At 42.6% G+C, this 13404-nt stretch overlaps 1 protein-coding gene across 6 annotated transcripts in view; it reads left to right on the forward strand.

Annotated features, from left to right (window-relative positions):
- The window catches only part of LOC140332342 (NACHT, LRR and PYD domains-containing protein 3-like), a 92478-nt gene extending 80365 nt beyond the window's left edge, over window positions 1-12113 (forward strand). For 4 of the 6 annotated variants that reach the window (XM_072413616.1, XM_072413611.1, XM_072413615.1 and 1 more), the window contains 2 exons: window positions 2211-2375; window positions 11654-12113. In XM_072413616.1, the coding sequence (XP_072269717.1) occupies window positions 2211-2375; window positions 11654-11681 (193 nt within the window). In that variant the 3' untranslated portion in view covers window positions 11682-12113. Of the gene's footprint in view, window positions 1-1580; window positions 2376-11653 lie in introns of those variants that run through there. The other 2 variants (XR_011921106.1, XM_072413613.1) reach the window with 2 other exon arrangements.
- Window positions 12114-13404: the final 1291 nt, after the last annotated feature.

Below are 13404 nucleotides of genomic sequence, written 5' to 3' on the forward strand. Positions count from 1 at the left end.
ATGTCCCTCCCTGCATCGTTCAAACGATTGTATCTAGCGTGTGGACACTGTTGGTGGATTATATATGAACGATCATATTGGTGCATTATGTACAGAATTGTGCACAATATGATTGTTCAAGTATAATCGTGGATAATCGTTGATCGGTCGTAATCGTTCATTTTCCAACAATAATTATTGGAAGTGTGTACCTAGCTTTAGCCTAAAATAGATTTGACAGGTGCACTTTAATCTTCATGTGAAGCACAGGGTTATGGAATAGTGTTATGTATCCCTTTATATTGTATCTTTTTATGTATCCTTTTATAATGTATCTTGTTACATCTGTTTGGAGGCTGTAGAAGCTCTACACAGTGCTGAAACAAACCCGAATTTTTCTCCCATTGACTTTAATGGGATTCGAATTCGACCACCCGAATTTTTTTGCTATATTCGGCCGAATAGCTGTCGAATCGAATAGTGAGCTATTCCACCAACACTACTCAGCAATACCAACTAAATCATAATTCTCCTCACACATTAAGGCTTCCAACTCCCCAATTTCGTTTGCTAGAATTCATTGGTGCACAGGCTCTTTAAACCATTGCTGCATTTACCAACACTGTTTACCAAATCCTTTTGTTTTTTAGTACAGATAGTACTGTACAATCCAATGTTTGTTTGTAACATGGGAAGCTCCTTATATTTATCAATAACCCTACCCCCAACTATCCCCAATCCACCCTCCAGTAGTGTCTGACCCCTGACTAACCTTTCCACACTTTATTTAACTGTCCCACCCCTCTCTGCTCTAGTTTAAATATCCCTCCACCATTCCCCTAAATCTTTCCCCTAGCACAGCAGACCCCCTTTCATTTAGGTGCAATCCATCTCTGGCATACAGGTTGTACCCCAATGAAAAGTCAGCCCAGTGCTCTAAGAACCCAAACCCTTCCATATTACACCAAAACTTAAGCCATGTGTTTAGCTGTCTAAGCTCCCTCTGCATTTCCTGTGTTATGCATGGCACAGGCAAAATTTCAGGGAACATAACCTTGGAGGTCCTTTCTTCAACTTGGAACCTAGTTCTTTAAACTGATTTTTAAGGATCCTCCATCTTCCATCTATATTGTCATTGGTTCCAACATGGACCAAAACAGCTGGGTCCTGTTCAGCCCCTCCCAGTAGTTTGTCCACTCGGTCCACCACATGCTGAACCCTGGCACCAGGGAGACAGCAAACCATTCGGTTGAAGGGATCCGGGCGACAAACTATTCTATCAGTCCTCCTGATCATAGAATCCCCCATGACAACCAATTGTCTTTTCCTTCCTGCGTTTCCCTCCCCACCACTACTAGATGTGCTGCTCTCCCGGCTGTTAGGGGTAGCAGTAACATCTAGAGTTGCCACCATTGGGTCTGCCACCTGCACATCTTCACATAACTTTGCCCTCTAGTTACATAAACCCAACTTCCTACATGTTCATCCTGATTAACCTCCCCACCCTCCACCCTCTAAAGTTTACTTACAGTTTGTGGTTACTATAAGGTTTCAATTCATTTTGTTTGCAAACTCCTGTTAACTGTCAATTGTTTCACCAGCCAATAGTAAGCAAGCTCAAGGTGAGTCTGCAGAGAACATAAATCACCTGTGAAGCCTTGATTACTCCCTCTGAGAGGTCAGCAATGATTTACATGATTTTGTTTCATGGGATAAAAAAAGGTAAACATTGAGAAGTATGTGTTGTGTTGTGTTCTGAAAGTATCAGTGTCATTATTTATGGGTCATGTGACCCTTTCTAGAAATGGGCCCTGTACTAAGGGGAGGGGATGGATCTCTGGGGCCTCTTTAATAAACAAGGCTTTTAGATTCCTATAAACCACTTCCAAACCCCCACAAATATTTGGGGGACAGGTGTTTTTGTGGGTCATACTGTTGATAGAAGGTGTGAGGTCTATTCTAAACAAAGTGGGGGGGTGCACGTGCTTTTTTTTTCCGTACCTGGAGATGGCAAACATGTGAAGGGTTTGTTAGTTCCCTGCAATCTGCACTGTAGCTGGGGCTGTCCACAGTAACATTTTCCAAATCAGTCTTCTGAAAAGTTGTCAGTAAAAGTTTACACCTAGTAAAGTCCTGTTGTAGGTCAAAGTATCAGAATGCTAATGAGCTAAATTCCAACTCAATGTGCACTCCATCTCCATACACACACTGACATTCATCTCTTTTTATAGCTTGGTGAAGAATATGTTGGGTGACAGTTCCTGCCCCGACCTGGCATATGCAATAAGAAATAACCGGACACTGAGGACACTGGATCTGTCTAATAATAATCTGCTGGGTCCTCATCTCGGAGATCTGATGAAAGCTGTGACAATGAGCCAAAGAGAGGAATTACTGTAAGTATAACAGAAGTGATAGATTTTCTGTGACCGAAAAAATCTGAACAAATATACAGCAGTAATAAAATATAAACACAATAATACAATACATAAAAATCACTAAATGTTTCTTGCATAATACTGTGATATAGAGGGTGATTAGTCTCTGCACCACTCCTTGGTTATCTTGTTAGACTTTCAAAGTTTTATTCACTTGTTGTTGTCCCTGGTGTTTGCTGTGCTGGCCCAGCTGCTCATCCTGCTCTCCCCAATCTTGCCGCAGCTTCATCACACTCAGCACCCCGCTGAGGTATACATCTCCTTCATGTGCAAGGTGGGTGTCCGCTAGGTGGGCATCTCAGTTACATCCTCTTTCTAACTGACCTTTTGACACGTGAGGTCAAACACTCAGAAATTTCAAAAAATCCGCAGTTGACTTAGCACAGACTTCACAGAGGCTTGGTTGCAGCCTACATAGCTGCTATTCCCACTTCCATGCACACCTGTACTCTGGTAGTAGACCTAACACTGGGTGTACCTGCGGTGGAAAAGGGAAAGCCCACCTAGTACCTTCCTTTCTATTCCATATTCCAGGGCTCTGAAATTTTCTAACACACAGCAACCCTAGCAGAGTTGCCTCCACTATCTCTCTTTCCCCAGTGCACATTCTGGTTTTAAATAGCCCATGCTTTGTATCCTGGGCAAATATATCTTCCACTCTGAACCAATCCCTGCATTCCTGTAAAATTCATAAATGTAAACAAATTATAAAACAACACCATACACTCATAGTTAGCTGGGGGCACAGAGCCTTCGTGCACCTCATGCTCTGCTGTTTATAGTAGCAGGATCACCTATATCTCGGCATTCTACAGCCAGCCATATGATTATTTTTAATTGTGGTTTTAAAAGCCACACTTTGGTCTTTAGGTAAAAAGCAGTGCATCTGACATTCATTGAAACTTCCCTGGTAGAAAACCAATTAATGGCACTGAAACACATGGAGTCCACTAAAGTGCTTTGTAAATGTAGCCCTTAAAATGCACCTGTCATTGGGGAAATATGTAAACTGCCCTGCGATTGTCCCCAATGTAAAGTATGAAGTTTTCCAAATTGATCTTCTGGATGATTGGTTTTTAAAATTACTCAAATTAAAATATAACTATTGTAGATCAAAGTATCAGCATGCTAATGAGCTAAATACCACTTCACCCAAGACACTACTTGGGTGGCATGACCAGAAGTTGTCCCAGATGGATACTACAGAGCTATACAGTGACCCGAAGCAATTTGTTTTCTGCTCTTCTATTGGACTGTAGTCTGCAGCAGCAGATTACTATAGGAAAGAGAAACGAATCACAGTGGTGCAGATTTCTTTCCATCATTGGAGCACACTCAAATCCAAGATGGTGCTCCCAAAAACGCTGCTCACACCTCTCATTCAGATGGGGCATTAATAGGAGATCCACCTTCTACAGCCTCCTCCTCTACAAACAGCCCAATCAAAGTAAAACAAAGCCAAACCAAATCTGAATCATCTACTCTCACTGCAGGTAAAAGATTTTCCATGACTAGTAGATAAATATCAACAAACAACAGACCCCATGAGTAATTACCCCACTACAAATCTACAGTCTTACATACCACATTAATAGGCATGCTAAATTCCCTAGGTTTTTTTTCAACATTACTGTCCTCCACATCAGAAAGTGAGCTTATTATAGAAAGAGCTCACGGGTTTCCCAAACCTTCACACTCATCTGACCACTTCCCCGGGGATGTTTTAATGCAGCGGTCGCCACCCTTTTTGGTCCCGCGGACCACTAAAATTTTGGCTCCTGACCGCGCATGTGCGGGGAGCTGGTTGTCAGTCAAAGGGGAGGAACCTCCCCATAGTGACATCATAACGTCATAACCCCGCCCACTCTACAATCACAGATCTGGGAAGGTTGTGTGTAGGGACACAGTCCTCCCACTCCCCTGAGCTTGGGAACCACTCAGGGGACATGGTCCGCTGCTCTGGCAGGTTCCTTCTCCTGAACCCGCTCAGGGGTGCACCGACCAGAGCCGCAGACCCCCAAAATCTTCTTCGGAACACTGGTTGCTGACCACTATTTTAGTGCGTATTCATGTTTTCTATGTTAAAGAAAATGTAATGTTCTACTCCAGACAGAACAACCCACTAATTAATCTTTATTTAGGCCATACACTATGTTTGCAGATCTCTCTACCACTGCAACTGCAGTTCGGAAACAATTCACCCCAAAACTAAAGTCTTAAGAGAGAACAAAATTGTGTACAATAGGGTGTTCCCAGTAAAAATGCTTTTGTTCAAAGATGTAAAAAAAATAAATGGTGTTTCAGCTCTGAACTCTGGTATCACACTAATAGAAAAATGAGGTCTGAAAGTTCTCTCAACCTCCACTACAATTCCCAAAACTGTGAACGATCTAGATAGACCATAAAACTTTAGACCATCTTTATCTCCAATAAATCTTGATGTAAAAATTCATGCTAATAAAATAGCCTATCGCTTACTATTTCTCCTGATTGATTAAATTACACCAAGTTGGATTTGTTAAAGGTCATCAGGCATTAGATGGTACCAGAGAAATGATAAACCTGCTATACCTAGCTAACTACTCCAAGATCCCATCAAATTTTCATAACATTAGATGCTAAAAAAGCTGATTTACTTGTTTTACCTACAAGAAAATGTGTATCAGCAAATATAGGAAATGTACCATCTTCCTTCAGCCAAAGTTTAGAACTCAGGCATGCTCTTTTCCCCATTTCGTATTACTAATGCTACGAGACAGGGGTTTCCCCCTCTCCCCAATACTTTTCCGCCTAATGATGGAACCATTAGCATAGTATATATATTCTAATTCAGCCATCAATTCACCCAATATGTCTAAGCGCAATATCCTTTATATAAGCTTTTCAACAAAACTATCTAATTTTATCTCACAATCTTATCCGTTCAATAAGGCCCAAAACTCCATTATCTACCTAGGTATTGAATTATCATCTCCCACCCCTATGCTCTATCAATTGAATTACCTCCCACTATTGTCTTTGGTAAAAGAGGAAACTTGGGGTTATTTAGTATTACCTTCTCTTCACCTGTGTATACATAAAATGAGCAACCTCCTTAAAACAAATAGAATAAAGTTATAGAGTAAAGAAAGAGGTTTTGAGGCTCATGATTTGTGTAGAAAAATTAATTATGTATTTTTACAGAAGGATCAAAGGATCAGTACATAATTAGCATGTCGCATATCAGTATTATCCCTTTGTCCTGTTTACAATTTCACAGGACCCAGGTATTGCATACTAGACAAAGTGCTTCTAAGTTTACAGTGGGTGATAACTGCTTAATAACACATATATTCCAACCAGTTTGTCGCGTATAATACAGCACGAGTAGGCTTGTTCAGAGATTTGTAATTGACGAACCTAACGGTCTGTGTATATATAGAAAAAAGTACAGAATTGGTACAGTAGATTAAATGATCAAAATGTCAACAAAAGTATATCTAATTAAATGTTGGTGTCAAAAAAACTTTTACAGATTGAAATAAAATGGATAACCAACCTTAGGGCCACACAGTCACCTGGCCTTAATGATTCGATCAGTTTCAAATCTTTTCTCTAGAAACAAGAGAGATATACTGGTTACCCAAGTCACAGCAATACCAACATATAAACAACTATATTTACAAACATTTGATTGATTTGATTTGATTGATTGATTTGATTGATTGACAAATTTACCACTGCAAGAAAGTGCCACATACAAATTTCACCACTGCAAGAAAGTGCCACATAGAACACATACAGCGCACTTGTATTTTTTAGGTAAAAAAATTTTTTTCTAAAAATTTACACTTTGTGAAGCATATTAGCTCCAAAGTATTTTGCAGGGTGTGAAGCCACCCAAACATTTCAGTTATATCTAGCCAAAGAGGAAGCGTCAGCTTTGCCAGGGGTGGCAAGCAAAGCAGTATGGGTTCGTTTTTAACTGCAGACCTGGGAACAAGAAGTCACCCGGACCTTAGATGTTTTAGAGCTTCTGGTGGTGGTGTGCGTCCATTATTACTGCACCTTGAACAACAGGTAGTAGAGTACATGACCCAGCCTGGTTCAAGTGATTGCACCCCCTCTTCCTCCCGGACACAGGCCTCACAGGGGTCCCAAATTAGAGTCCCTGATACACCTGTTCCTCCTACAGCAGTACGTAGAGGAGTCCCACTGAGCGGTTGGAGAGGCAAAACTTAAAGCATTCCTGGAAGAGGCACAGTTGTTTGAGTCATCTGACGAAGAGAGTCAGTTCACAGGCTTTCCCCACAGGCTTTTCACCCCAACACACCTCCTCTATTGTTCCTCTAATGATGATGATGATGATGTCCCTGATCCGACATGGGGCGAACGAGGAGATCATCATAGGCAGGAAGAAGAGGAGGAGGAGGTTGCAGAGCGCCCTCAAAGGGGGAGAGGGAGGAAGAGGGTAAAAGCTGCCAACACTCTGCAGTCTTCACATACCAGTCATGTGGCAAGTCATAGTCGTGCATCATCGGCAGCTTTCACCACGGCTGTGCCTCAACAACCGCGGACCAGTTCTCAGTTCACCCGTGTGGGCATTTTTTACTGTCCATAGTGATGACAACACTATGGTCATTTGCAAACTGTGTGCTCAGCTCTTGAAACAAGGCAAAAACCCAAACAAACTTGGAACAAGTTGCACAAGCACACATTTAAAAACCCACCACCAGCTCTGTGTGTCCACCTCCACCCCAGAAGCAAGCTGCTAGATCTTCCTCTACTTTTCCTCCTTCTGCCACCAAAGGTCCCCGTACTGCTGCTAGCAATTTGAGTGGGGCATGTAGCCGAGCTTTACAGTTTTCAGGCTCCAGCAGCAGTGAGAAGGAGCTGCAACGCAGATTGGCTGGTGTTTGTCGCATTGCTAGCAGTCAGGACCAGGCATCATTGCCATCCCCCACACCTTTTACCCCATTGTCCAATATTTCTGTGGTTAGCATTAGCAGCATTCAACCTTCCATCCCCCAGATGCTGGAGCTCAAGAGGAAATATGGCCCAAATGACCCCAAAACAAAGCTAATCAATGCAGCAATTGCACAGCTGATGTTTGAGCTCCTCCCTTACCGGCTGGTGGACTCCAATGCATTCCATTACGCATTCCTTTGCGCAAACCCACAGTACATTATGCCTAAGCGACAGTATTTTGCAGAAAAAGTGTTCCTGCATTGCATGAACACGTGCAGAGCAATGTGTCTGTGGCCCTGCAGGACTCAGTTTCTGGTAAGATCCACCTGATAACCGACAGTTGGTCCAGCAAGCACGGCCTGGGAAGATATATTTCCTATATTACACAGCTCACTGGGTAACTTTGGTGGCAGCAGGGGAAGATGCAACTGCAGGAAGGCCTGCATACCTAGCTTCGCCCAGAGCACATCGCCATGCTAAATCCTCCTCGACCTCTACTTCCACCTCTTCCTTTGACTCGTCTGCCTCAACCTCTTCCTCCAGGGACACTTTGCCGTAGAGATCCAGCACCTCCCATTCACCAGCATCTGTTCACCTCCAGCAACAACCTGCAGTTTGCTATTTCAGTGCACAAGTCAGACTTTGCCACGCAGTCCTGAGGTTGGGATGCCTCGGTTCCCTCAGCCAGACTGGCGCAACCATTCTAATTGCCCTGCAGGAGCAGGAGTACATATCGCTAACTTCGCACGGACTCCAGCCAGGCAAGGTTGTGTGTGACAACAGGGCCAATATGCTGGCAGTCCTGCGTTCTGGGAAACTTACACACGTACCTTGCCTGGCCCACGTCATGAACATCATAGCTTCCTTGAGAATTATTCAGCAACAGCAGCTGCCAAAAAGTTGTCAGTGTCATTTCCACTGGTCATACACAGCCAGTGCCAGATTGGTGGATTTACAGCGAAACCTCAATCTGCCGTGCCACTCGTTGGAATTCCACCTTTTACATGCTGCAGTGGCTTTCTGAAAAACAGAAAACAGTGGTGGATTACGTGTCAGAGTCTGTTCGTTTGAGACGCTTACCTACATTACCTTACTTCAGCCCTGCGGAGTGGCTGCAAACTGAGGACTTGTGCACTGTATTGGCACCTTTAGTAGAGGCGACCAGAATGATCACCAGAGATCAGGCCTGTGTCAGTGACACCATCCCCATCATATGCCTGCTGGAACTGTTGATGGTGGAGCTCGGACACGACACACAGCAGACGCTGCAGGAAGAGATGACATTTCAAACATCATCTCGGACATGAGTGCTTACTAGGCATAGTGTACCCCAGATCCTGGAAGAGGAGAAGGTGGAAGAGGATGAGGACGACGACCCTGTGCTGCTGTTCGACCCACAGGAGTCTGGGTCCAGAATTCCCTCAGCTGTGGGAACTTTGAGCCACATGACAGCTTTCATGCAGGAGTCCATAGCCAAAGATCCGCGCATACAACACATAAAAGCAAAGACTGACGACTATTGGATTGCTACATTACATGATCCACGTTTCAAGCCTGAGATATAACAACTCATCTTGCCCCAATACAGGGGACCTAAAATGCAGCACTACCAAGAAGTGCTTGTAGGGGACTTGTACTCAGCCTTTCCGTATGCAGCAGCAGCAGGGATCCCTATAAGCGGCATGGGTGGCAGCAGCAGGAGAGGTCATCTAAGCCAAACTATGCAGGCTTTTTTTGAGCGGAGGAAAGCCGGCAGTCATGCAGAAGTTGCCAATGACACTCAGCAGCGCTACTCAGTCATGGTGCAGGAATACCTGAGCTCAGAATGAATTATCTGTATTTTTTAAAAAAGAATACAGAGATTTTTCTGTCTTTTTGATAGATAGCAATAAGTATCAGAATTAAATATCTGTATTTTTTGGAGAGTAGGACAGAAATGTTTCTGCCTTTTTTGCTAGATAGCAAGAGGTAGCATCAAAAACTGCAAAATCTGTACATTTCCAGATATACAGAAGGCCCCTAACCTGTCCCTGTCATAATGCACTTCTCTCCCTGCTTCTTTCCTTGACACCGAACACAAGATGGAGTGACTAACCCCTCCCTCCTTCCCTGTATATATGCCTGTGCTCAGATCTCTTCTGATTGGCTGCTGGGCCTTGCCTTGCAAATGATTCACTCGCAGCCGCGCCATTCCCGCCAGAAATGGTCGCTGTTCCTGCCCCCCTGCATTTCCCCTCGTTTGTTCAGCGAGAACACGACCTCATGGCGAATCACAAGGCCGTTCTCGTTTAAATGTTCAGTAAGCGAGAAAGGCATGATTCGACTCAGGATCGAATTTAGAAATCATCCCTAATGATATATGCAGCTAACTTTTGATTAAGTAAAATTATTGCTTGGACAACAAGGTACAGGATTAGGTTTCAGAATCTATGCATGCATTTGGCTGGACCACTGCCTCCTGCCTAAGTCATTCAGTCTCAGCAGTTTTATATTGAAGAACATTCAAGGTCACCCTAATATCCCTGAGAAGCCCAAGAGGCGAAAGACATTGGTATTAGAGACCTCTTTTTTGACGTATCTAATAATTACTCCAAATAATAGTAGGAACATTGGCCCTGATTCATTAAAGCTCTCCAAGGCTGGGGATATTACACTTTCACCAGTGAAGCTGGGTGATCCAACAAACCTGGGATGGATTCAAAGCATTTGCTAGCAAATAGCAAATGACATTGAAGAAATCCATTCCAGATTTGCCTGGATCACCCAGCTTCACTGGTGAAAGTGTATTATCCCCAGCCTTGGAGAGCTTTAATGAATCAGGGCCCTTATGTCTAGCTATACCAGCTGTCCTGCTCACAACACTTATGTGGACTAATAATACTCTAATTGTAATGATCAGTTAACTATGTTTGTATAGTACATAGTACCAATATGTTGCTATCTTTTCTTTATTGAAGTTTTATGTATACCTCACACAATTATATTACACTCTGTTGCTTTATTAACTTCACAATGTGATCTTGTAACCTACAGTACTTTGTACATATTTATCTATAAAAAAAACTTCACTTTGACCACACTACAAAACCTCTTCTTTCTCCCTTTTTTCATCATCTAAACTGCCTGCTCCCCTCCACCCCTTATTGGCTCCGCTACCTTCAATCGTGTGGGCTGACCTGTTGATTGACAGGCTCATATGGACCCCGAAATTGAGTTGTGCCAGGCAGAATCCACTTTTTTTAAATAAAGGAAATACTGATGGCAGTCGTGTAGAAGGCATTTCTACCTCTAATGAAGAACTTGCAAGATCACATTAGATACAAATGGAGATATCTGACAAAGCTTCCTATTGCAAACCAGAGTAAAATGTTTTCAGTGGTGTCTGTAAACATTGGAATGGAACCACTTCAAGTTTGCAAATTTCTTGTATTACTCGGCCACCATCTGGATTTTTTATGAAAGTGAACCATGAGTGGTCCCCATCCTTTTTTTGGGCGATGTACAACATTTGCCATTTGCCATTTTTACAGGTCTTCTGATCTCGCTTCTTATACCTGGTATTGTTTATCATCTATTACATCTATATCCATTACCAAGCAACTGTTACTGCCCATATCACTGGACCTTTTTCCAGGATGATTTTTAATTCTGTGTTTGTTGGTTATGTTTCCTAGGACTTACTGCACAAGGGATGGTGTCTAGGGATAGGCTGGTTACAAGCCAGGAGCTCATAGATAAAGCAGAGCAGAGCAGAGGTCATACACCGAGTATCTGTCCACCAGTCGGGGTCTGACAGGGAGCAGAGAGGCTATAAAGTCCCGGCAGCCAAAAGCAGTGCAGGAGCTGTTCAGCCTCTAGAATTTCCTTCAGCGATAGTTGCTGGGGATGCCATAAAATACACCAGCCTTCATGGCTAAAAGAAAGCAGGGGCTGCGGCTATCTTAGTTATCTTGGCTGCTGCAAATGACATTGCTGGACAGAATAAACAACCTTTTATATTGCGATGGCCTAACACCTGGCATGTTTAGAAGATTTACAATAGCAAACCTGCCTTGAAATAAATGGAAATGTGGTTTATGATTCTGGTTTCTGTGATACTGGCTGATATGTGGACTATCTGATCCTCTTTATTTGGTTTGGGAGCTTCAGTAGCAGAGTTTCACCTGAGAGGTTTTACATTCTGTGATATTAGATGGCTGGTGTGGTACAAGATACTGCTAGTATTTGGAGGAGACACAGAAATGTTATCAGACCATTTTTCTGATTTCTGTTAATATTTTCTCTTCTAGCATCAATACCAGTGAAATTATGAAGTGATGAGAGAACTAGAAATGATCTGACCTGACTTGGCCATCCGTGCTTCAAATACAAAGAAAAATACATCTTCACAGCTCCAATAGAATAGATTTGTTTGCCTTGTGAACTTTGTATCACATTTATATTTTTATTAGCATGGTTTTCTTTTTTTCTGTTTATTGTATCCTTTATTCCAACTCAATGCTACTGAAACAAAAACATTCTGTTTACACAAATGTTGGAGGAACAACATCTTACAGCTTAGTCTATTACTGGATTGACTGCAGTTCTTAATTATGACACTAGATGTCACTGTTACTTATTCTTACTTGTGTTTTTTTCTCTCTTTGTTTTCTATGATGTGTTACAAAAATCCTGTGTCAATCACCATGTAAGAAGACCTTCCATTTTTGCATGCATGTTCTAATAAAGACAAGTTCTGTTAACCCACAATGGCTGTTCTTGGATGACTCTACTGCACCCAGCAATCACGCTCTGCAACAGGTTATGGGCCCAGTCACTGGATAAAGCCTAGTGACCCGGCACGGCCCAGGCAGAACTGAGCCCCAGACAGGAGAATGTGTGGCTGAGGCGGAGATCAACATAAGGAAGCTTTCCAGCGACATCTCCTCTACACAAGTAAGACTGTAAATGTGTGTATATATATATATATATATATATATATATATATATATATATATATATATTATATATATATATATATATATATATATATATGAAAGAGAATGGCCGGAAACTCAGAGGTTAAACTCTCAGTGGCCAAGCTGAACAATGACAATTATCAACTATAGAAGTGGAAAGTGGAAATGCTGTTATCCAGAGATGACTTGTGGGAGGTTACCACCACAAGTCAGAGAGGCCACAGGACAATGATCAGGACTAAGACAAGAATAACAGGCACGGGTCATTATAAGCTTACTAGTGGAGGATGATGTGCTCATTCACATATGCCATGAGGGCACAGCAGAGGTATGTGGGATGTACTGAAAAGGCTGCATGCAAGATCAAGTTTTAACAGCAAGTTATTTCTGCTGCGGAAACTTTACAAAATGAGGCTCAGCAGAGAACAGGACATGCAGGAGCATATAAACGCCATGCTGGAAGTGATTGCACAACTCAGATCAATCGGGGAGAACATAACAGACAGTCACGCCGCAGCCATGTTGTTATGCAGTTTACCGGATACATATACTGCACTGATTAATGCGCTGGAGACACGTCCTGAAACAGATCTGACACTAACATTTGTAAAAACCAGGCTCATAGATGAATATCAGAGAAGAAAGGAATTAGTGCATGACTCCACAGAAACTGACACCAGAACTGCTTCTAAAGCTACACATGCAAGGTTACACAGGAAGGGTGTGTTTTAGATGCCACAAACAGGGACACATAAAGAAAGACGGCACTATATGAAAAGCAGAGCAAATGAGACAGCGTCCCTCATATACTAAACAGAAGGTCAAAGCCACAATCTCTGATCCATGGGAAGGAAACAGGAATGCCACATTTAAAGTGACAGACAACCATAAATGTCAAGGCTAGTGCATCGACTCGGGGGCAACTGTAAAATTCCAAGGTGACAAGTGTTCTAACCTGGACGGCTAGCGAACAATAGCAAGTGCCAAGCTAGATGATCATTTGTATCACCTAAAAACAGTGAAGGAAAAGGTGAGACTATGTACACATAAGGATTTGACTGCATACATATGTGGCACAGGTG

This window comes from Pyxicephalus adspersus, chromosome 6 (assembly GCF_032062135.1).
Source record: "Pyxicephalus adspersus chromosome 6, UCB_Pads_2.0, whole genome shotgun sequence".
Taxonomy (NCBI): domain Eukaryota; kingdom Metazoa; phylum Chordata; class Amphibia; order Anura; family Pyxicephalidae; genus Pyxicephalus; species Pyxicephalus adspersus.